General features: G+C 42.8%; 1 protein-coding gene across 7 annotated transcripts in view; it reads left to right on the forward strand.

Annotated features, from left to right (window-relative positions):
• Positions 1 to 25,920, forward strand: part of DMD (dystrophin) — a 1,185,061-nt gene that overhangs the window by 715,269 nt on the left and 443,872 nt on the right. For all 7 annotated transcript variants that reach the window (XM_087966867.1, XM_087966866.1, XM_087966869.1 and 4 more), the window contains exon 52: positions 23,639 to 23,850. In XM_087966867.1, the coding sequence (XP_087822993.1) occupies positions 23,639 to 23,850 (212 nt within the window). The remainder of the gene's footprint in view (positions 1 to 23,638; positions 23,851 to 25,920) is intronic.

Consider the following 25,920-nt stretch of genomic DNA (forward strand, 5'->3'; position numbering starts at 1 on the left):
CCATCTGCCCCTGAGAATTGTGGTGCCAATGTCGGGGGTCCAGGGAGAGATGGATGCCCTAGTACCCACAAGCTTCACCCGATGCCTAATTAGCCTGCCAACGATGCTAAGGTTAGGTATATGAGTGAAGAAACTTTCCCAAGCCATAGATCATTAATAGGAGGGTCCCCTGTGATGGACCTAATCGAACCAGTGCATCTAAAGATGGGAGACTACCCACTTCGTGATAGTCCTGAAAATGACTGAGGCAATTATTCTGTGATTGTCCTGGCTAGACAAGTTGGGCTCAAAGATATGGTGGGAAGGGGGGGGGGAATGAGAGTTGGAAGAAGCCCTTTCTCTGGCCCTGAGAGGAGTGGCCCAGCAGAGGGTGGGAACTGAGGGGAATGAGTGTTTGAAAGCCACATTGGAGTAGCCGCCGTGGACCTAATCCATTCTCAAAGAGTAGCAGGACCTAGCAGAGGAATTCAGTGAGAAGGAATGCAACCTGCTGCCCCCACTCCACAGCCTACTGACTGTGCAATCGAGATCCTACTGGGTGAAACTTCCTAAACCAAAGATGTATTCCATGACCCCAAGGGAGATGAAGAAGCTATGGGAGTACATTGACAAGAATCTAGCCAGGGGTTTCATCCAGCTGGTGAAATCCCATGTGGCAGCCCCCATACTGTTCAAAGAAAAGAAGGATGGGATGATGAGATTATTTGTTGATTTCAGGGGGATAAACACCATATGTGTGGAAAATATGTACCCTCTCCCCTTAATGAAGGATGTGCTGGCCCATCTGGCAAAAGGAAAGATCTCTACCAAGTTGGACCTGAGAGAGGCACACTGTAGAGTGAGAATTAAAGATGGGGATGAGTGGAAGACGGAATTTAATTGCCCCCTGGGGACTTTCTAGTTCAAGGTGATGCCTTCTGGGCTCTAAGGGGCCCCTGCAGTATTTATGCAGCTGATTAATGAAGTTCTGCATGATCACTTGTATAAGGGGTCCTAGTTTATTTATAAGACATTCTCATCTGCACGAAGACAATGGAGGAGCATGTCAAGCTGGTTCACCAGACTGAGTACCTCCTAGTGGCAAATCTGTACACCAAGCTGTCTAAATGTGAGTTTTATAAGAACAGCCTTGACTACCTAATGTATTGCGTCTTGAGCAAAGGGGTGGATATGGACCCAGGACAAGTAAAAGCCATCCTAGAATGGCAACCCTCTCAGACCCTCAAGCAACTGCAAAGCTTTCTGGGGTTTGCAAACTTCTACCAGCAGTTCACCCCCTCCTTCACCAAGGCAGCCTTGCCAATCACCAAACTACTAAAGACAGGAAAAGTGTGTGTGTGTCAAGCTTTGGCCCAGCCTACAGCTAGACTGGACTATGGAATGCCAGAGGGCATTCGAGAAGCTCAAATGGCTGTTTGCAGAGGAACCAGTCCTAAAGCACCCCAACTCAAAGTGGCTTTTGTTATATAGGCTGATGCCAGCGATGTAGCCATGGGTGCGGTCCTCCTCCAGAAAAACAGGGAGAGAAACTTACAACCATGTGCATATACTTCCAGTCAGCATTCTGAGTAATGCACCCATTAAAAGCAGAACTCCAAGGCAGGTAGATTCCTCTAAGAACATTTTTTTAAGTTTTTATTTTTTTAAAGCAAATATATACAAACAAAACATAAAAACATAAAACCATCTTCCATTTTATATACTGTACATACAGTGTGTCAGTTGGTTACAAATCTTTTGTGCTATCCTTTCATAGTCATTGCTCATGGTTTGTATAAATTCTCACATTGTCAAACTAACATATATAGTATTTATATATTTATCAGTTATTAATCATCCACGACTAAACTATTTATACCATCATTTTATATGAGATATTCCAACTTTTATTATGAAATTTATATTGTACTTTCATCCAATAGTTATATATGTCTATATTACATTTTATATCGATCTATTAAACTTCTATTACAAAATTGCCTAGTCTATTACATTACCATGTCTTTTTGTCCAACCATTGATAGAACAAATCCCATGTCTAACAACATTTTTATTGGATACATCATATCAGCACAGCCGGTGAAAGCCAACTCTGAAAGTTCCCACATTTTTCACCTAATTAAAAGATTAATACTTCTCCCCTCCCCAGTGTCATCAGTTACATTGTGCAATGAATAAGGCTGGCAGACTCCTCTCCTCCTTCACCACTGACCTTGGTTCCCAGAGGAAAACTTTTTATTTTGACTGTAAGCTGGGCTATGTATTTCCCCGCTCCTCTTCTTTCTCAGGCTTCATGGCAACTGTGAGACAGAACAATATGGCTTCAGCCAGGTTTGCTTCAGACTTGATAGCTGGACCTCCTCCCCTTTAATTGGAGAGAATTTTGTGAACAATTCAAATGGAGAGGAATTAGATTTTCAATCATCCACCACTCCCTCTCCCTGGAGGTGCTTTTGGCTTTTGAGGGTATTTATCATGAAATTGCTTAGTTAATCTTTCTGCTTTTACATCCCAGCTCTTTACTTAGGTGGCTTTGGACAATGGGTACTCCCTTCCATTGCACTAGGTATTGAAGCTTTTCCTTGTACATTCTAGAGTCTAGGATTCGCTTTACCTTGTAATGCATTTCTCCCTGGACTATGATCAGCTTTGGGGCAGCCAAAGGGTCTCTGATCTCAGCTGAAGACCCTATTGCTGGCTTTTACTCCTGTGGAAGACTGGATGCACTTTCTCCAGCAGGCAGGGAAGCTTCAGCTCCGCTGTAATGGGGTTAATGATCTTCACGATGGGGAAGGGACCTTTGAATTTTTGTCCTAGCTTTTTGCAGGGTAATTTTAATATTAAATACTTGGTAGAGAGTTAAACCTTACTCCCTATTCAAAAGGGTGGTTGAAGGGATCTATGTTTATCGGCTTGTATTTTATGGTCTTTGCAGTTTCCTGAAGGGCTTGCTTTACAATCTCCCATGCTTTCCTTAGTGATTCCATCCACTCATTTAAGGTCATGGAGGAGGGTGGCTCTCTGGGGAGTTTGGGCATAGGGATGAACTCCATTCCACTTGTAATTTGGAAAGGGGTTAGTCCAGTGCTGCTGTGCACTGCACTGTTGTATGCTACCACAGCAAATGGTAGCAGATCTGTCCATTTAGTTTGTTGATAATTAATGTAGCATTTCAAGTACTAGTCTACCATGGCGTTAGTACATTCTGTAGCTCCATTAGTACTTAGATGAAAGGCGGAGCTAAGCCCCTGGAAGGACCCAATTGGACTCCCAGTCAGAGATGATTCTCCTCGGGACACCGTGCAGCCTGTAAATCAGAGGTGCACCTATTCGGGAGAACCAGTAGCGGTGATTTGGTGTGGGTCACAGAACTGGTGGCGACCCCTGGCTGGCCACACCCCTGAACCGGGTCACCCTGTCACCCGGACACCCGCTTGTCCCAGTTGCTCTCCTAGCTTTCCATACCACATGGTGGCCATGGGGCAGCTCGGATGGATGTGCGCATGTACAGCAGCCCCGGGACATCTGCCTGCCTGCCTGCCCTCCCGGAGCACGTTTTCTTCCTTCTTCCGGCAGCAGATGCACTTCTTCCAGCCCAGGCCAGCCCGGCCCGGCCAGCAAGCCGGTGGGTGGGCAGATATCCCGGGGCTTCTCGCCCCCCTTGTTGCAAATGCTGCAGCAGCAGCCCCTCGGCCAGCTTAGCCGGGAGACACCATTCCCAGGTTTAGCGGCTGGTCCTGCCCCTCACCCTCCCTTCCCTCGCCTGGCCTGAGAAGGTAAGGGCAACGGCAGGGGATAGCAAAGCGGCCGGGTCCCTCTCTTCCCCTCTCTCTCCCCCACTCTCTGTGTCTGTGTGTGTGTGGCGGTCGCGAGTGGAGGAGAAGGGTCGCCTGAAGGGACTGGCTAAACAAGATCGCCAACTCACTGGAAGTGTCTCATCGATTTCCATTTAACATCGCCGGTGTCCCCAGCTCCAGCCGTGCAGAGGCAGACGTGCATGTGTTCTTGCCATTCCCACCTACCCACCCCCGTCTGTGCGCGGTGACCCTACCCCCCCAATGAGGGAGAAGACTGCGTTTTTGCTTCAGCCGGCCCCCGTTGCTGAATTTTGCTGCCACCGCCTCCTTGGCAGCTGATCATGGGACCTCTATCTCCTCAAGTGCCAGCCTCGGTGTTACTCGCTGAAAGTGGGGGTGGGAAAACACACACACACAGCCGAACCAGTGGCAGTCTCAGTAGTAGTCCCGGTAGCAGCAGCGGCGGTGATTTCACCCCGCCCCCAGCCATCAGCCGCCCTGAGCTAAAGAAGCTGGCTGCATCCGGGGAGTCAACCACCTGAGTGCGCAAAACAAGGTGCCTCGGACTGCCTGTAGTTCTTCTTCCTCCTCTCCTCCATCCTCTTTCAGGGGCTTCCCACTCACCGCTCTGCTTGCTCTGTGCGTGGGTCTGGCCGGCTGCCTCTTTCCTATGCTGCCTTCCCCTCAGTGATCAAGATCCAGATGACCATATTTCCCCCACTCTCAGGAAGCTATACTATAAAGTCCATGGCTATTTCCCCCCATGGCCGGGAGGGGTCAGCTACTTGTTTTTTGTTTTGTTTTTTTTGAATTTTTTAAAATTTTTACAACAAAAAACAAACAAATAAAAACCATCTTTCAGTTATACAGTGTGTCATCTGAGTACATATATCTTGTGCACATATTAATATTTATATATATTTCTCATTAAATTTACATTCATCTTATGTTCTAATCAACATTATATATCATATTTTCCCATTATTACAACATCTTTAGGTTTTTTATTTCATACCATCTATCCTTGATAGCAAATCTCAGCTCTTACTAAATTATATTCATATCATGACTTATCCAAAATAGTCAACTAGTATATATCATTATTATGATATCTTTTAATTCCTTATTCTACTTCCTAACCATCCATAAAATAAGTCCCAAATCTTATAATACTCCTTCTCTTCTTGTTCTCTAATTGCCATTGTTAATCTACTCATCTCTGCACATTCCATTATTTTCTTAATCACTCCCTCCTCCATCAGAATGTTCTCATTTTTCTAATTTTGAGCAAATATAATTATAGCTGCTGTTAATATGTGAATAATCAAATATGTTATTTCTTTACTATAATTTTCAGGTAAAATCCCCAGTAAGAATATCTCAGGCTTTAAGTTTATATGTTGTTTTATCATTTTTCCAACCATGTGTGTATTTTAGTCCAATATATTTTAGCTTCTGCACAAGTCCACCACAGGTGATAATATAATCCAGGTGTCTGGTAACATTTCCAACATTTCGCTGATTTATTTAAAGATCTTTGCCAGTCTTGCAAGAGGAAAGTGCCACCTGTAAAACATCTTATACAAATTCTGTTTATAAGATGTTGACATTGTTAATTTACAATTTCTACTCCATAATTCTGCCATTTGTCCAAATCTATCCCATATCCAAAATTTTCCCCCCAAGCAATCATCACTTCTTTAACTTGTTCTTCTAATTTCACTCCTAATAGATAGCCATACAATTTTTTAATCATTTTCTCTTCAGTACTTATTAAGGTTTATCTAATTCTGTCAATTCTTCATAAAACCCATCTATCTTAACATCTTTCTCATATCTAGAATGTATTTGCATATATGAATACCAATTCATATTCATCCCTTGTTCATCTAGTTCTTGTTTTGTCATGAGTTCACCCTTTTCATTTAAGGCATCATGATATCTGACAATGTGTTCCATTTTTAAAACAAATGCCTCCGTTGTTGACAACCAGACTGGTATTTTCAAATATATATTATTTTATAATATATATAGTCATCTTCTAATATTTGTTGTGCTTGTCTTTTTTTAATTCCTTCTTCTTGTGTAAGTTATAATCAGTCCTCTAATATAAGCCTTCACAGTATCCCATATATTTTGTAGTGAAGTCTCTTTTTTATTTTCTTTAAAGAAGAAGGCCATTTCTTTTTCCATATTTTTTAAGAATTCTCTTTCCTTCAAAATTGAATTATTCAAAGTCCATCTTGATCTTTTCTTTTATCCCTTCCACTTGACCCATATTCAATTGTGATCTGCCCAAGTACTTGTTTCAATGTTTATTTCTTTTTTTTTTAAATAAAGTTTTATTTGGGTTTTCACACATACAAAATACAAGTAAAACATCTTTTTTGAAAATAGCATGGCCCTGGGTTGAACTTCTTTATACAGACACAAAACTCAATTTCATGCCCCTTTTTGTGTTCTATTCTATATCTTATACTATTCTACATTTTCTATATAGTTTTTTCCCCTCTTTTAATTTTCTCAATTTTATTTTGATTATCTCATCTCAATTCAAATCATTATATTTATACTTCTGTCTGTTCTGTTTCAATTCATATTATCTTTTCTCATTAAACAAATTTTCTCCTGTAGTTACTAATTGGAGTATGACACCTTTATATCTTTTAATTACATCCATTCAACTCTTATTTAAACTTCAATATATACCTTAAGGTTATGACCTTCAATATAATACATAATACATAACTTCCAATCGAATTCTGCTTGGTACATTCTTATAATACACACTATATTCTTTTTTAAAAAAGATTATAAATATATATAATTATAAACCCTCATTCCATTCCTATTCAGTTCTATCATTAATAATCATTAAAATCTTAACATCTTTAACACTTCTTTTCAATTAAATATCATACTTCCTTAGAGACACATATAATCTCCATAATTAATTTTTCCCTTATTTCTCTTCACATATGTTTTGTAAATCATTAAATATTCATTTTGTTACATTTATTTATTGGCAAGCATTCCACTGAATTACGATAGCTATTTTATCAAACATTTTAATCATACATTGTTTCATATTTTCTAAAATTTCTCTTTCTAATATAACAAAACTATCTTATGTGCCTTTGCAGAATTCCTTTTTCCATTAAATTTTTACCCATTATCTCTAAATAGGCCCTGTTTCTCTATATTTTGTTTCTGTCCTTTATAACTTCTTTTCCTTTCTTTCTTCCCTCTCTTCTTCTCGCTCCCCTTTTTACCCCCTTGTCTCTCTACTTCTAATTCTCTCTTCTGCATTTCCCTCTTCTGTTGCTTTCTGATTTTATACTTATTTTTCACTCATATTTTTTTGGAGTTGTTTTTCCCAATCTTAAACTTTCCATTCTCTTTCCCCCCTTCCCTTCCCCCCCCCACCTAAGATTACTTGTTCATTAAAGATGGCTTTTTCTTTGTCGCAATCTTCTTGTTCTGCAGGCATTTCTTGTTGTTTCTCATAATTCCAAATCTCCATTTCTAAAAACTGAAATACAAAGCCAAAAGAACCTCTCCCTTCTTGTGCATCTTCTTTGTATTTTTTAAGTTCCATTTTCAGTTCTTCTAAAAGTGGAGCCATTTTAAACAGTTTTAAACAACCACCCGATTGATTTTAGTCATTCAAATACAATAACCAAAAATCCAGAAATCATCAAGTAATCCAAATAGTCCCAAGTTATTTCTTCTTATTTCTTTTTCCACTTTCTCTTCCTGGGGTTTTTGTTGCGATGTTTCAGTTAAAATGTATCTTTTGGAATTCTTGTTGAGATTTTGCTGTAAGTTCTTTTTAATTCCAGGCAGTCTCCTCCCTTCCAGATCCTGCCCTTTTATTCTTTTTCTCTCCCATTTTCAAAAGCTTTTGATTATCCAGAAATCTTTATTATCCCTTTGACTTTTTATTTTCAGCATTAAATGCCTATTAATGTCAAAGTGGATTTTTTTCCAATTTCTTGCTTAAGTCTCTTAGCTGTCAGTATAGGAAAAGGAAGGAAAAAAACCAAATATTTCCCCTTTTCTCTCTCCTTCGCAGCTTAAAAATCTTCTTAGGGAACAATGTTACTGGGTTTTTTTTTATAGTTTCAATTCCAAGGTACGTTATTTGTTGCTTTTGCTGTTTGACACAGTCAACCAAAACTTTCTCTTCTTATCTTCCTCCTGCACATTCTTTTCCGGTCAAGTTTTTCTTTGTGGTGGCCATTTCTGACCACTGCTACAACCGCCTTCAGGAAAGGGAGTAATGGCCAGCTGGGGAGAAGAGATGCGGCTCTCTTCAACCCTGCAAGCAGTCTCCCCCTTCTTCACCACCTCTACGGGGTGGCTTAGCCCCGAAACCAGCCGGCTCGGGGCGCTCCAGCGGCGAGCATGGATCAAAGCCTCGCAGAAACGAGGTTTCGGTCTGTCGCCGAAGAAGCCCAAACCGGAAGTTCATTTCAATGTTTATTTCTTGTACATTGGAGATAGGGGTCAGCTACTTGTTGAAGCAGTCCTGGGGGCTTCCCTGGTCATTTTTTTTATTGTGGCACAAGTAGCGCAGCTGTTGACATGATCCCCAATATCTCCTTTCATCTTTGGCCACCATAACTGTCTTCTGGCCAAGTGCAGGGTTTTAAGGAAGTCAAAGAGGCCTGCCTCTTGCTGTCATGGTTCCTTTGCACTACTTGGAGGTTTTTGGGGACATACAGTTTGGAGCCCTTCCAGGCTAGTCCATCTCTGGGGGTAAATAGCTCCTTGTTGTCTTGGTATCATGGATCAGTGGGTAGCTCAGTTTTCAACAGTTGAGTCAAACCCCTCCCTCACCAGGTTTTTGCCTCTGTGCTTGTTGCCTAGTTATGGCTTGGCTGGCTTGCTGAAGACATGATGAAGACATCATAGCATGGACCATCTCCTCATGCTTGCTGTTGTATTGTGGCATTCATGACAAAGCATCTGACAAAGGATTTCTCCCCCCCCCCCCCCGAATGTGTTTTAAAATGAAATTGAAGAGGTGCCCATTGAACCTGCTTTGGTGAGAGCTTTTCACAGGGTCCTAAGTGCATCCAGACTTTTATGGTCTGTCCATACTTCAAATGGCACTTTGCTCCATTCAAGGAAGCAGTGCCAGGTTAGCAGAGCCCAATGGACTGTGTATGCTTCTTTTTCCCACATTGCCCACCTCCTGTCATGCCCCTGGTGGAGACTGAATCTGAGGAAGAGGAAGAACAGCCAACAGGGAGTGGAAGTGTGGCTCCAGAGGTGGTGGAGGAGGCTGGGGAAGGGCAGAGGCTGGCTAAGCAATCAGAGGAGGATCCAGGCCCATCCCCTATCCATCCTAGGGCACACAGGGAGGAGAGGATCATGGAAAAGCATGGTCTACTCGGGAGGAGAGGGCCATGATCCTCCTCATGGGTTGCAGCTGTGAGCTCTGTATCAGAGTTTGGAACTGCATGTTCACAGACGCTGAAGTCAAATTAGTGCTTTCCTTGGATAAGGTTTACCTTTATTTGCGTTCTTCCCATGGACTCTCCCCGGTTATCTTCCTGGATTGTGTGATTAATTATCTTGGTTTGCCTTGGAACTCTCATCAATGTGGTTTGTTTTTGGTTTCCTTCTGCTTCATTATCTACTTTTTGAATTTAAACTGTGACTAATAAAACAGAGAAGCTGTTGAAGGCATTACAAGACCTTGATTCATGTTTTAGTTTTTGTGTTATTTTTGAGATATTATGGGTCATCACACCTCCTTTCAGTCTCTGTTACTTTTCTAGAGGTGTATGCACATGGTTGAAGGTTCCCCTCAGCATATTTTTGGGAGGAGGACTGCAGCCACTGCTACATCACTGGCATCTGCTTGGATCACGAATGCTTGGTTCGGGTCTAGATGCTTAAGGATTATCTCGAATGGCATTCTAGGGTCCATTTAAAGAGTTGGCCTGGCCATGCCTTCACTCCCCTCTCTTATTTTTATAGTTCCTGATTGGGAGAGCAATCCCTGTAAAGGGGGGAATGAACTGTCTGTAGAAATTAGAGAACCCCAGAAAGCTTTGAAGTTGCTTGAGAGTTTGAAGAGGTTGCCAGTCCAGGACAGCTTTGACTTTCTCTGGGTCCATCCAGTGGTGAGCTGCAACTGGTTTAACAACTAGTTCTGTGAGCATGCACTCTGTTGGGTTGCTCGAATCTCCACACCTGCCCCATCCCCTCGATGCTAATCCAGTCAAACCTCTCCTGCAGGGTCTCCACCACTAGCCCTGGGTGAGCTGTCACGTATCTCTATTCTCTGGATTTGTCCAATTCAGGAGGCCTTCTCTCCCTCCACTGCAGGGCAAGAGCAGCAGACTCCCATGTAGATATCAGTAGGAACTCCGTTTCAAGCCTCTGAATGGAGCCCTGGCATTGGAGATCCTCCTCGGCTTGGTACAGGTCCCCAGTGGTCTTTACCTCTGCTCAGATCTTGGGCCAGATCATTGATAGAAGGGCAACCTCTGTCAGTGTTGCTGCAGTCTGCAGGACCTCGGTGGGGGTCTGTAGGCTCTTTGTGGGGGTTGCGCTGACACTTGCAGCTTCTACCCCCTGCCTCTCCATCTCTACAGTCTTCCCTGAGTCTTCACTATTCCCCTCAAGAGATCAGGTGAGTAGCCAGGGCTCAGGCAGAGTTGCTCTGGTTGAGTGGAAAGTTATCAGAGTTGGCTTAATGTCAGCATTCCGTGCAATGCACCCATTGAAAGCAGAACTCCGAGGCAGGTAGATTCCTCTAAGAATATTTTTATTGGATATATCATATCAACATAGCTAGTGAAAACCAATTCTGAAAGTTCCCACATTTTTCACCTAATTAAAAGATTAATACTTCCCCCGTCCCCAGTGTCATCAGTCACATTGTCCAATGAATATGGCTGGCAGGCTCCTCTCCTCCTTCACCAACCACCTATTATGATGACTTTGGTTCCCACAGGAAAACTTTTTATTTTGACTGTAAGCTGGGCTATCCACTTCCCCCTTCCCTTCTTTGTCAGGCTTCATGGCAGCTGTGAGGCAGGACAAGATGGCTTCAGTCAGGTTAACTTCAGAGTTGACAACTGACCCTGAAAAATGTTGTGCATTGTGGGAGAAGGAGGGTTTTGCTGTCATTGGGCATTATTAATCTGGCAGAGGGGAACAAAGTGCTGTTTGAAGTACGGACTGATCACAAAAAACTGGAAGCACTTAGGACCCCTCAGAAGCTCTCGCCCAAACAAGTTGTGTTTTTTTTTGAACAAATTTTATTAATTTTTTAAGAACAATACACAAACAAACAAAACATAGGATGTAGTAACATAAAATATCTTTTCTAAAAAGCACATAAAACATCTTATTTAAAAACAAGATAATTCCAAATTATCACATTTCTATACGAACACAATTTAATATATATATTTATCTTATCTGTTCAACTTCATATCCTTTCCCAACTTCTCTTTACTGCTCCCTTTCCTTCTGTTTAATTGTATTTCTTTTGCCTTAAATTATATATATATTCATTATATATAGTTTCATTAGTTCTCTTCCAACATCCTTTCAAACATAGACAAACATTACACAAAACATAAATACATAAAACTTCTTTTTGGAAAGCGACTTACCCCGGGTTAGATCTTTTTGTACAGACATAAATCAAATTCGTGCTCACATAATATACTATTTCATATCTTATTTAACATTCTATATTTTCTATATATTTTCTCTCTCCTATGCACTCTTTTAATTCTATTTTATTTATTTCATCTCAATTTAAATAATTATACTTGCATCTTTTGTCCGTTCTCTTTCAATCATCTATTTATCCTTTCTTTCTAATACAATATTTCTCCTGTAACCACTGGTTGAAGTATGACAACTTTTTATCTTTCCCCTAAATTTAACACTTAAAATAATACATACTTTCCATACTGATTCTGCTTCGTACATTCTAAGTACTACATTTCAAAGTAATAAAACAAGCAAATAATATTAAATTTGATAAGTAATGATAAAACCAAAAAAATGAATATTGAATTTATAATATAATAAGAGCAATATTTCATAGGAAATTAAACTCTATTATTAAATCTTAAACATTTTCATAGCTTCCCTTTAATGCATTATTAACTCATGTAATATTTTAATTTTCTAACTCAGTTTCAAATACTAATATCTACCATACAATCTTATGTACTTTTGCAGAATCATTTTTATAAAATTATCTTACCCCTTATCTCTGAAAAAAACCTGTTTTTTAACATCTTGTTTAAAACTTTTATGACTTCTCTTTCCTTTTTCCCTTCCTTTCTTATCAATTCTAGCTTTTTGACACCCCCCCGTCTCTCAAGTTTCACTCTCTTAATCTTCCCTCTCTGTTGTATTTCTCTTTTCTGTTGCTTTCTGACATCATATCGATTTTTCATCTTATTTTTCTTTTTCTTGGTTGCTTTTTTAAATCCTGAGTTCACCATTTCTTTGCCCCCCTTACGCTTTTCTTCCTCCACTAAGAGTATTTGTCCATTAAAGATGGCTTCTTCTTCATCATCCCAGCCTTCCTGTTGTTGTTGTATATCTTGATAGGTAGAAATCGCCATTTCTAAAAAGTGGAAAATAGATCCAGAAGAGCCCTTGCCTTCTTGTTCCTCTTCTTTCAATTTTTGAAATTCCATTTGTAATTCTTCAAAAGATAATGCCATTTTTTTTCCTTTTTTAAAAAACAACCCAAATGTCTTTAATCTTTCAAGAAATAGTTCACAAAAATCCCAAAGTCACAAAGCAAACCAAATCAAAGCAAACAGTTTCATTTAGCACTTTCTTCTTTCTATATTTTCTCTTCCTAGGGTAGAATTCAAATACACAGTTCCAAAGTAGTCTTCTAGAAGTCGTAATACCTTTTATTTCTGATTTTATAAACTCAAAGCAGTCTCCTTCAGTACAATCTTAAAATAAGTCTTTACCTCTTCCCTTCCATTTATAGCAAATAAAAATAATTTTAAGCTTTTAATTCCAATGTCCAGAAATCCTTTATCCCCTTGGCTTTAAATTTCAAGTTAGATTATCTTCTATGCCCAAGCAGGTTTTCCAGATTTCCATCTGCTGTTTCTGTGGGAAGGGAGAGTGAAAGAAAATAACTTTCCCTTTCCAGCTTTGTTCCGCCGCTTTTACAGTCTTCTTTGGGAGACAATGTATCCTTCAAACGATTTAGTTTCCAGGGTGTTTAGAAGTTTCTTGTGGTCCCGGTTCAGCCAAAGCTTTCGCTTTCTCCTACTTCCTCCTGCACGAATCTTACCCGGCTGCAGGCTTCTTTGTGGCGGCCATTGCTGACCGCCGCTCCACCACCTTGGGAAAAAGGGGTTTTGCTGGCTGAGGAGGGGGTTTGCGATACCCCCAAACCCAAACCGGATCCCCTCTCTCTTCGGCTGCCTCTACGGGGCAACCCTATCCTCCAGATCCGTCTGGATCGGAGGCACTTCGGCAGCGAGCGCTGCAGGAATCGCGGAGAGTCACAAATTCCTGCCGCCGCCGCCGAAGCCTTGCAAAACCGGAAGCCCTCTTCACGCCCAAACAAGTTTTGTGGCCACAATACTTTAACCAGTTTGATTTCACCCGAAGGCATATCCCAGGGGCGGGGGATGACTTCCTGGCTGATGCCTTATCCTGAATGCCACAATACAAAAGCAATCACAAAGAAGTTGGTCAACACCATCATTCCCCTCCCTCAAAAGGCAGCACAAGTCACCATGAGGCAGCGAGTTCGAAAATGGTCGACCGAACCTGATGGTGAGTTAACCCAGAAGCTCAGAGCAAAGTTGGCAGCTGACCTCTGGTTAAGGGATGACAACCATCTCCTGACCTCCAGGGACAGGCTGGCATGGAAAGGCCCTAAATTATACATCCCTAGTATCCCCCAGGTCCAGGTTCTGCAGAGAAGTCATGATGCCAAGCAAGCCAGCCGCTTTGGATTCTTAAAAACATGGCACCTGGTGAGGAGACAGTTTTGGTGGCTAGGAATGAAAAAGGATATTGAGAGTTATGCGAAAAGCCATGTAGTATGTGCCACAATGAAAAAAAGGCCTGGGAAAACCTCCTGGACTGTTACAACAAGTAGCTGAGCCATCTCATCCTGGGAGGGAAATGGCAATGGATTTTATAGTGGAACTTTCAGAAAGTGAAAGAAACACTGTTGATTGATCTTTTCTTAAAGCAGGCTCATTTTATAGCCTCTCTGGGGCTCCCCTCATCCCATAAGTTGGCAAAGCTGTTCCTGAAACATATTTACTGACTGCGTGGAATCCCAAAAAGAATTATATCAGATCAAGGGATTTAATTTACAGCCAAGTTCTGCAGGGAATTTATTAAGCTGATTTGGTCTTCCAAGAGGTTCAGCTTTTCACCTGATTACCAATAAGATAGTAGAACAAATGAATGCAATGGTAGAGCAGTACTTGAGGTGCTGTCTCTACTACCAGCAAACTAATGGGGCAGACCTACTGCCTTTTGCTGAGATGGCATACAATAATGCCATGCACAGCAGCACAGAGCTTACTCTGTTCAAGGTAGCCACAGAGGTAGAGTTCATTCCCATGTCTGAATACCCCCAGGAGCCCACTTCATCAATGAGTTTGACAGAATGGTTAGATACATTGCAGAGTGCTTGGGGAAATATAAAATGAGCATTAACAAAAGCCACCAAATCACAAAAAGAACAAGCAGAGAAAAAGTGATCCCCCCAGAGACTGGAGAAAAAATCTACCTCTTTACCAAGTATCTGAAATTTAAATCTGCCTTTTAAAAAATTGGGACCTAAATTTATCAGGCCTTTTCCCATCATAAGGATCATCAACCCAGTCACAGTAGTGCTGAAACTCCCATATCTATTGGGGAAAGTACATCCAGTCTTTCATAACAGCTTATTGAAGCCAGTAATAGGACCAGAGCTGAGGCCAGTAGCTCAAGTAGCTCCAGGCCTTATCGTAGTGGAAGGGGAGACCCATTACGAAGTACAAAGGATCCTAGACTCTAGACCAGGGGTGGGCAAACTACAGCCCGCGGGCCACATCCGGCCCGTTGGTCTGTCCAATCCGCCCGCCCCTGAAAAAAAAATCGCTGGGCCCCTGAAAAAAATCGTATTGCCCTGCGCGCCGCGTGGCCCCCAAAGCTGCAAAACAGTGCGGAGCGCTCTCGGGAGTAGGAAAGAAAAGAACTTTGCAAAGGCCTCGGCTGGGAGTTTGAAATCACCTTCGAGTGCGACCTCTCCGAAGGTGAGTCCCCGCCGATCCCTCTTTTTTTCCGGGGCTTCAGGCTTAAACTTTGCAAAGGCAAAGTTTGCAGGAGGGAGCGCTTCCCGCCGAGGAGCGGGAAGGGTTCCGCCCAGCGGGTGGGCGGGCTGCTTGGAGCCACCTAAAGCTAGGCCGCTGCTGGTGGAGCCTTGCCCTGCCTTGGTGCCCTGTTTCCCGGCTCAGCGGTCCTGCACTTTAAAAGCCTGCTCCCAGCACCCGAGCAACTTCCCAGCAACTTGCGCCTTCCTTTTCCTCGCGGGCGCCACGCCTGGCCCCGAGCCGTGCGGGCGGAGGGAAAGCCCGGCGGGCGGGCGGGCTGCTTGGAGGAGGCGACTCGGCGGCGCTCCGGGCTTCCTCCGCCCGCGCTGTGAAAAGTTTAAGCCTAGAAGCCCGGAACTCGAGCAACTTCCCAGCAACTTTCGGTTTCTTTGTAACTCGGGCCGCTGCACCTGGCCCCAAGTCCGCGTGGCGGAGGGAAGCCGAGCGCCGCCGTCGCCTCCTCCAAACAGCCCGCCCGCCCGCCGGCTTCCCTCCGCCGAGGAGCGGGAAGTGTTCCGCCCGGCGGGTGGGCGGGCTGCTTGAGGAGGCGACCGGCGGCACTCCGGTTTCCTCTGCCGCGTGGCTCGGGGCCAGGCGCGAGCGCCCGAGAGGAAAAGCAAGCTGCAAGTTGCTGGGAAGTTGCTCGGTGCTGGGAGCCACCGTCAGTGGTGAGCCGCTTATCGGGTGCGTCAGCACAAGATTTTTGCCCCCTTTTGCCCCCCTTCCCCCTTCTCCTCCTCTTTCCTCTCCTCCTCGGAGGCCCCTGAATCAGGAGTTGCTACCGCCGGCGCAGCTCCGCTGCGGCTCCAGTCCCGTTGCCTTGGGAAGGGAAAGGCAAAACCAGGAGCCGCTGAGCCTGAGCCTCCGGTGCCGCTGCTGCTGTTGCAAAGCACCGCCGCGGCTCTTCCTTTTTGCCTTTCCCTTCCCGAGACAACGCGGAGCCACGCCGGTGGTAGCAACTCCTGACTCAGGGGCCTCTGAGGGGAGGGGAAGGAGGAGAAGAAGGGGGAGGGGGGCAAAAGGGGGGGCAAAAATCTTGTGCTGACCCGGCCCGTTTGTCAAATTTTAAAGTCAATGAGGCCCTGAGCCAAAAAGTTTGCCCACCCCTGCTCTAGACTATGTAAGGGAAAGCTCCAATATTTATTGCAGTGGAAGGGTTACCCCCTATCAAAAGCCACCTGAATGAATAGTAAGGACATAAGAGCAGATAAGCTAGTCAAGAAATTCCATAATAAAAATCCCCAAAAGGCAAAAGAACCACCTGGGATGGGAAAGGTGGCTAGCAGGAAGTTAATTTGTCTGTACTTGATGTTTTCCAAGTACTTCTCACTCAGTAGGGGAGATCTGACTGTCAACTTCAAACCAAACCTGGCCAAGGCCATTTTGTTGTTTCTCACTTGCCACATACCATGGGGGGAGGAAGGCTGGAATGTGTTGCTAGACACAACAATCAGCTTTCTCATGGGAACCAAGGTCATCTCCACAAGTGTTGGATGAAGATGGAGAGGAGTGCCTATGGGAGCCTGCCAATTAACCTACTTGGACATCCCTTGATGTGACCAATAAATAATTTCTTTGAGAGAGATCTCAGTCTCAGAGTTCTGATTTGCTTGGGTTTGTTAGTCAGAACCTTGACACTATGTTTCAATAGAATCATTCCATGTTTCCCCAAAAATCAGTCCCAGTCTTATTTTCTTTTGGGTTCAAAAATAAGCACTGGGGCTATTTTGGGGGGAGTCTTATTTTTTTTACTTACAGAAGGCAGTGAGCACAGGGGTTTATGGGAGTGGGAGTGCTGCTACCGCCAGCCCTGCCCTCCATCCCATAGTCTACTTGTCTGAAATGCCAGCAAACCAAGCTCTCGACGTGCCCTGGCCTTCACCCATTCTGCCTGCTGCTGGGACACTGGAGCTCAGATCTTGGTCAGGCCGCTGTTATAGTGAGGCAGAAGGCCATGTGGCCTTGCCTCTGTCCAGCTGCTGGGCCTGCTGCAGCTGCTCCTACTGGCCTCACAGGGGCTCTTCACCCGCTGGCTGTGCTGCTCTCAGCACCTGGGCTGCTCTTGCATGGCATGGGGCAACTTGGCCCAGATCTACAACCTCTGAAGCACTTCCCCTGCTGCCGGCCTGCCAGGGCCCCTTTGCCAGTGGTCATGCTGCCCTGTGCGAGCTCCATGGTGGCATTGCAGTGGGATGGAGGATGGAAGAGGAGATTGCCTCTTCCTCCTTTGCACCCCAAAACCTGATCTTCCCTGGGTGCTAAGCCCCTGGCCTGTACCCCTCTCACTGGAGCAAGATGCTCAAACTCAATTTTACCCATGGAAGCCTCTCATTTTCTGAAAGAGATATCTGCAGATAACATTTCTGAAATGTTAACATTTAACACAGTTCTCACAGGAAAATCCTCCCCCCATCACAGCTTGATTTTGCTTGAGATGTGGGCAAGGGAGAAAAATCAGAAGCAGGCAGGGTGAATAAAGATCTTTCAGAATACGATCTGCAGGTGGGGGGATTTTCCTGCTGATCATCCTTTCAGAAAGAGATGTGCGGGTAGGGGGATTTTCCTGCCAATTGTCCTTTCAGAAAGTGATCTGCAAGTGGGGGAGGGTTTTCCTGATGATCGTCCTTTCAAAGTGGAGCCCTGCACAGATGCACATCCAAAAATAGCCCCTCTATGGCTTTGGAGCCTCCAGCCTTGCAATCCTGTGCAGGAAATGCAAGGATAGATACGACACCCCTAGCACGCCCCATCCTCTTTGAACAAGTTGATGGGACATTGATAGATGGATTCCCAGCCACCCTGATCACTGATCCAGTAAGACTTGAAATGGGCCATCACTGGGAGCTCATCCGCTTTGTGGTGGTGCCAAAAATGACAGTCAGTCATCCTAGGACTTGGCTGGCTGGACAAGTGGAGACCAGTCATCTCATGGGACGATGGCTATAAACTAAAAATCAGAGTGGGACTGTTGCCACCCCACCTCAGTGACAAGACCCAACAGTCGAGGCTGTTACCTGACTCTGGCACCTGGGAGAAAGTCACTGCCATCATGGATTTGCTGCCGGGTTTCCCCCAAGTCCCTAAAGAATACCGGGACCTCGCTGAAGCATTCAGGGAACAAGAAAGTAATACCCTACACCCCCCCCCCCCACACACACACTGATCCACCGATTACTCCCAGGGAAATGGATGAACTGAGGAAATACATCAAAATTAACCTTGCAAGGGGGTTCATTCAGCTGGCCAAATCTAGTGTAGCCCAGGGGTGGGATTCAACCAGTGTTATTAGCGGTTCGGTGATTACATTTTGCTGCATATGTGTACACAAAACCTTAAGATGTGCCACCCGGACAGCTGAAAAGCACTGTGCATGGATGCGCAGCATTTGAAAAGCCTCTTTTTTCCTGCTTTTTCAACAGCAGGAAAGCAGCCAAGGTTGAAAAAGCAGGAAATAAAGGACAGGTAAGAGCCCAGATGTGCGGGTGGGCCAAACAGCAGCAAACACAGAACCAATTCGGCATCTGCTGCTCTTCAGAGCTACCAGTTCTATAGAGCCAGGCAGAACTGGTAGCATCCCACTCCCAGTGTAGCCGCCCCAGTACTCTTTAAAGAGAAAAAAGATGAGGCTCTGCGTGGATTTTAGAGGAATTATTGCAGTGTGCATGGAAAACACCTACCCCCTGCTCTTGATGAAGGACATGTTGAGCCACCTGGCAAAGGCGAAGCTAGACCTAAGAGAGGCTTATTACCAAATGCAAATCAAAGAGGGGGATGAATGGAAGACAGCCTGTAACTGCCTGCTAGGCAGCTTCTGGTGTAAAGTGATGCCGTTCGGACTTCAGGGATCCCCCGCAGTATTCATGCAATTGATTAGTAAGCACCTCTACAAGGGCATCCTACTCTATCTGGACAACATTCTCATATTCAGTAAGACATTACAAGAGCACATTAAATTAGTGCACCAGATCTTGAAGAAACTCCTAGCAGCCTAAACTATACATGAAGCTATCAAAATGCGAGTTCCACAAGACCTCCCTAGACTACCTGGGCTACTGAGTGTCAAACAAAGAAATTAAAATGGACCCAGAAAAAGTAAAAGTGGTGCTAGACTGGCAACCTCCATGCACCTGTAAACAGCTTCAAAGCTTCCTCTGGTTTGCCAGCTTTTACAGGCAGTTCATCCCCATCTTTGCTGAAGTGGCACTGACAGACCTACTGAAAACAACGGAAGCCCCTAAGCCGTGATACAGCCAGCTGCTAGCAACCCTGGATTGCCAACCAGCATTTGAGAAACTGAAGAAACTGTTCATTGAGGAGCCCATCCTCAGCCACCCTGATCCTGAATGGCCCTTTGTTGTCTAGGCTGATGCCAGTGACATGGCTGTACCAGTAGTGCTACTGCAAACCAAAGCCCAGGGCCTACAACCCTGCACCTACTTCCAAAAGCTCACTAACACTGAAAGGAGGTGGACTGTGTGGGATAGGGAAGTCTATGCTGTCCGATGGGCCCTCCCACCTGAAGACACTTCCTAGAGGGGAGCTGGATACTGTTTGAGGTTTGGACTGACCACAAGAATTTGGAAGCCCTAAAAAAAACCCGAAAACTCCCAAACAAGTCCATTGGGGACAGTACTTCAAATGGTTCAACTTCGAATTAAAATACATCCCAGAGGGGAAGAACCTGCTTGCCGATGCCTTGTCCAGAAAACCACAGTTCAACAGCCATCACAAAGTTGTGATCCAGGCCATCATCTCTCCCTTTCAACCAGCAGCTCAAGCCACCACTAAAGGCCAAGCCTGGCATTGAGACAGCCCTGGAGGGGACCCAATGGCAGGACCTTTGAAGACAGTGCTCCCAACAGACCCGTGGTTCAATGACAACAAGGATGCCTAGACCCTCAAAGATGGACTAGCCTGGAAGGGAGCTAAGTTGTTCATTCCCACCAGCTTGAGACTTCAAGTCCTGCAGCACAGTCACAATTCCAAGCTTGCTGGACACTTTGGCTACTTGAAGACCCTGCACTTAACTAGGAGGTAGTTCTGGTGGCTGAAGATGAAAGCAGATCTGGATGACTAAGTAAAAAGCTGTGCCACTTGAAGAGACCTGGGAAACCTTCAGGCCTCCTCCAACAAGTGGCAGACCCAAGCCGACCCTAGGAGGAGATTGCCATGGATTTCATAGCTGAGCTCCCAGAGAATGGCAGAAACACGATTTTGGGAGCTGAGCTCCCAGAGAGTGGCAGGAACGTGATTTTCAAAGCAAGCCCACTTCACAGCCTGCTCTGGGTTATCCTCAGCCAAAAAGCTAGCAAAGATGTTCATTAAGTAGATATATTGACTGCATGGGGTGTCCCACAGAATTGTTTCAGATAAGGGGGTCCATTTCTCCACTAAATTCTGAAGAGAATTCCTACAGGTGATAGGGTCCACCCAGGGGCTCAGCTTGGCTTTTCACCCAAACACAAATGGAGCAGTGGAACAAGCCATGGTAGAACAGTACCTTATGTGCTACATGGACTAGCAACAGTCTAAATGGGTGGATTTGCTACCATTTCTGAATGGATGAGATCACTAAAGCAGAGCTGGGAAGATACAAAGTGAGCCCTAGATGAAGTGGCAAAAAACTATAAAAAGAAAACCAACAAACATCGCTCCCCCCATCTTCCTTCCCAGGTTGAAGACAAAGCTTACTTGTCAACAAAGTATCTAAAACTAAAGTTACTAAGTAAAAAGCTGGGTCTGAAGTACATAGGGCCATTCCCAATAGTGAAAGTGATAAACCAGGGAACTGTTCAGCTTAGACTCCCACACCTGTTAGGAAAAGTGCACCCAGTGTTTCATAGCAGTCTGATAAAGCCAGCCACAAGCTCTCAGTAGACCGGACAGCCCCAAAATCCATTGTAGTACAAGGGGAGACCCAAGGTGAAATTTTTTTTAGACTTGCACTTGCATAGGGGTCACTTGCAATGCCTTGTCCACTTACCCCCTATCTGAAGCCATCTGGGTCCAGAGTTGGGATGTAAAAGGTGACAGATTTATTAAGCAGTTCCATGAGAGATACCCTCATAAATCAAAGGGCCACCTTGTGGGAGGGGAAGAGGAGGTTGATGCTGACACAGGTTAACCTCCCTTTGATTTTCTCTTGCAGGAGGTCCTTCTCAACTGAGGGAGGGCAGCCTGTCAGTCCTGAAACTGTTTTGGAAGCATCTTCAGGGCTGCCACAGCAAGACCGGTTGGAGCTGTGGGAACATGAAGAGGGAGGTAGCACTAGCTGGGGATGTGCAGCCAAAATAACATTCTTTCCTGTGGGAGACAAGGACGCCCTACCAGGTGTTGGAGAGGCATGGACCAAAGCCAGTCAGGATTGGGGCTGGAACCTGATTTGACCATATGATGGATGTGTGACCTGGGGGAAAGTACTTTGAGGTTTTGGGTGGGGAAAACCTCAGGTCCTTCAGAGTCGAGTTTTCCCCAGGTTTGCCAATATGACATCCCTAATCAATCTATATTTTGAGGAATATGCCTGGCTTGGAGTTCTGATTCCATTTGGTGTGTTAACTGGAACCCTGACAAATAGATTCTCTCATTCCATATACTCTTTGTTATCTGATATTTTTGTTATTAATATACTTTTCTTTTACAAATTTCATGGCATTTATACTGCCAATATGTATATAAATATACATATTTATACTGTTTCTTGTGATTAGATTTTGTTCTTAGAGCCTCAGAGGGTTTATTTCCAGTGCTTACCAGGGTTTAACTGTAGATGTCAGACCTTCAAACAGACAGCTTCTACATACAACTTACATTTTGTATCATGTAACCATTTTATGTGCCTTTGACCTTCATTTGAGAGTGATTGGAACTGAGCTACACATGTTTCAGCACACAGCTCTTGTCGTACATTAGTAATATTGCTGTCTCATATTATCAATTTGCTCAATCTCTCTCATATGCATTTATGTTTTGTTCAATTCCCAAAGTCAATTTTTCCTCTTTTCTGTGAAGGACATTGTGTTTCAAAGAAATGATGGGAAACTCTTACATATTTTTTTCTTAAATATATCAATATTGTTGGCCTGGTCTTTCCTTTACATGGATGTATTTGCTTTTTGTCTTTAAGAATGATACTGCCTTATTCATGTGACTCAACTTTCTAATGATTAAATTCATAAAACTGTTTTCATACATTTATTATCTGTTCCCTTATTTATGCTTATAACAGATTCTACATTTTTCAACTATTTTATGCTCATTTTACAAATCCACAACCAAAAACATTTTTCTTTGCTCCTTAGAAAACAATTAAGGCAACTATAACTGTGCTATACTTTCATAAAGCAGGGCTGTCAAACTCCCGGCCCATGCGCCAGATGCCTCACATGTTGGCCACACCCATGCCTGGTTTAGCAAACTGGGAAAAAGTCCTAATACATCACATGATGACGCCGTGACATGAGTTTGACACCCCTGGCATAAAGAATCATATTTTATATTGTGCCAAATAGTTCATAATTAATCATAAAATTATGTTCCAGGCTTTATCAAAAGGGATTATTTTCTCTACTTATTTTCTTTATTTCAAAGGCTATTGTTTGTTTCCATAATAAAATAGAACCATTAATATGTATAAAATATGTGACAAATACTTTTTTTATGTACACTTCTGAGTTAATAATTTAAAAATTCCAGTTTTATAAAGACTTTTAAATTTTGAATAATGAACTTATCAAACACAATTTTTAATTAGTGGAACAGCTAGAATAGTAAGATGAATTATTTTTCAAACTCTTCATTTTTCTGAACCAATTGAAGTTCATAGCTTGTTTAATTGAAATATGTTTAAATAATAAACTGATTTCAAATAATCACAGTGAGTGTACACCATATTCAAATCATACTCCTGTAATGTAATTCTTACTTACCTAAAGTTTTGTCATTATTACCCTGTTTCTCCAACAATATGGCCTCCCCCAATAGGAAGTCCCAGCATGTTTTATGGGCATGAAATGAAATTAAGCCCCCCCCCCAAATTAAGGCCTATATTAAAACATGCGAAATGGGGGAATGGTGGTGGGGGGGGGCTTGCCGTTAGGAAGTACTTTTGTTGCACACCCGGATATAGTGCTGCCTGCGTTGACCCCAATACAAAGTGCCCCACCAACGCCGAGGTCAACATCCAAGCCATCGCCGCCTGCCTGCCTGAAGATGCAAGGGGGGGGGGAATTAAGTCACCCCCAAAAAGACGGCCTAGCCATTTTTTCGGGGCTCAAAAAAAAATAAGACCCGGCCTTATTATATGAGAAACACGGTATATAATAATGTCATTATGAAAAATTAATTCAACAAATACAATTTAAAATTCTAGATTGAGATTTTAATTTGAAATAATTTAATTTTGAACATAATCAAGAGCAGGCTTTTTAACTTCTATTTTAATTCACTAAAATAAGTATTTGCAAATAAAGAGACATATTTTATTTTTGCCTTTATTTCCCACAGTTGAAAAAATACAAAACCAGTGGGATGAAGTGCAAGGTCACATTCAGAACCGAAGGCAACAGTTACATGAAATGTTGAAAGATTCAACACAATGGTTGGAAGCAAAGCAAGAAGCTGAGCAAATACTAGAATGTGCCAAAATGAAGGTTGGAACATGGAAGGATATTTCTTATACAGTGGAAGGACTAAAGAAACAAAATGCTGAGCTCAAGGTACTAGTGATAAATGAGAAAATAAAAATAGTATAAATTTAAAACAAAAATGTCTCAAACAAGTGTTTAAATATTACTGAAAATTAATTTAAAATAAAATAAAAATAGCTTCCATATTTCCTCTGCCTATGACAACATACTTCCCCAAAATGTGTTTTGTACTACATTATCATTCAAGTTTATTTGGTTTACATTGCAATGTATATGTACATTTTTTTGATTAAGCAACAATGGCTATTAACGAAAAGACATAAAATACATCCAAAGGCAAGCAGAGAACATTCAGTAAAATGCTTAGTAAGGTCAGATATATGCATTCCAATAAAGAATTTTTAACTAGTTTGTGATATATCTTCACAGTATCCAATTTGTAACTATTTGTAAATCTATTTTAATGAGATAGAGAACAAATGGATGTTCATTCAAGTAACAAGTATAGTATACTAATTCATAAAATGTTTCATTGTGATATGGCTAAGTTATTAAAGAAAAGAGGCATATGTTCTTAGAATAATATAGAAAAAGATCAGACACAGCCATATTAGGTAAAATTAATAAGAAAAAATGAAACCAAGGGTGCATTGGAAAACAAAATTCTAGCAATGCAAAATTGGCAGATCTATAGGACAAGAACACCAATGATCTCTAGAATACAGGTTCCAATCTTGGCAACTTTAAGACTTGTGGATTTCAACTCTCAAAATTCCCAAGCCAGCGGACTTCCAGTGGCACTTCCGTTGAAGACGGATCAGAGACCACGATCGTGTGCGGCTTCAATCTGTGCTTTACCTGTTGGAGTGTCCCAATTGGGACTGGATCCACCCTGGAGGGGTGGTGAAAGAGGTGGAGACTACCAGCTGGTTCAAGGGGAGCCCCATCTCCCCTCCCTAGCTAGGTACACTCCCCTTGCAGACAGGCTTTAGGGACAGTCTTTAATGGCTGCCCTGAAGACGGGAAACTATCTGGGAATTAAGTTTGTGCTGGAACAGTGAAGTGGTGAGCAATGTGTGACCAGGCAAAATACTTTGGATTTTTTCAAGGCAACCCCAAGAAATAGAAGGAAAGAGCCCTTGTTTAAGATTGTGGAAGTGACGATTGGAAAGTAAGAGGAAAATTAGAAGGTAAATAAATTTGGACTACAAAAGGACTGAAACGGAAATGATATTATTCAGAGAAAACTTTTTAAACAATAACAGAATCAGAAATTAAATTTGGAATGTTATACAGAAATTGGCATTAATTAGGCATTGATTAAAATGCTGGACTTGTTGGAATTGACTACATTTAACAGATATAATAGCTAATGATTGAAAATTAGCAGAATACAAGCGAGAGAAAAAAGAAAAAAAGAACTTTAAAAAGTGGAAAGTGAAAATTGATGTAAGAGCGCCACCTAATGGTTAAAAGAACTTTTTTCTTACGATTTTATGGAAAACTACTGGTCTAGTAAATGCGTGAATGGGAAATGAAATAAAAGACTAAAATAACAACCCCAGAAGCACAAAGATTACAGCAAAGGGACAAGCGAAGATAGTATCTTGTGACTGTTTGGTGGATTGGGACTGTGACAAGAAAACCGAAGGATTAACAAGAGAAACTAAGATAAATGGATACTTTTGGTAAAGATTAAAATAGAAGATGCTGGCTTTTAATAAAATATAGAATAACTCAATTGAATAAGTAAAATGAATGAAATGTGCAAAGAACTCAGACTGCAAAATGTGAGGGGGATAATAAAAGAAAGCATGGAACTATGGGATATATTGGCAGAAAAACTAGAAATGGCAATGCAGTTCACAGAAGAACAAAGAAAGTCCAAGGAGGAGGAGTTAAAGAAAGAGGAAACCAGCGCAAAAGAGCAAAATGAACAATGGACATTGCAAAAAGACATGAAAGGAATTAGAACTAAGACTTTGATGACAGATGTGATAAACAAAAGGGAAAATATTTCCAAGATTAAACAAAAGAAGAAGAAGCTATATAAGAAGAAATCACAAAAGAGAGATCAGGAGAGGGATGGGGAAAATAAGTGAATGGGAGATGAAAACAAAAATAATATTAGGGGGAAAA

Source organism: Notechis scutatus, chromosome 5 (assembly GCF_049901735.1).
Source record: "Notechis scutatus isolate UNSWTSFEM ecotype Mainland chromosome 5, rNotScu1.2, whole genome shotgun sequence".
Classification (NCBI taxonomy): domain Eukaryota; kingdom Metazoa; phylum Chordata; class Lepidosauria; order Squamata; family Elapidae; genus Notechis; species Notechis scutatus.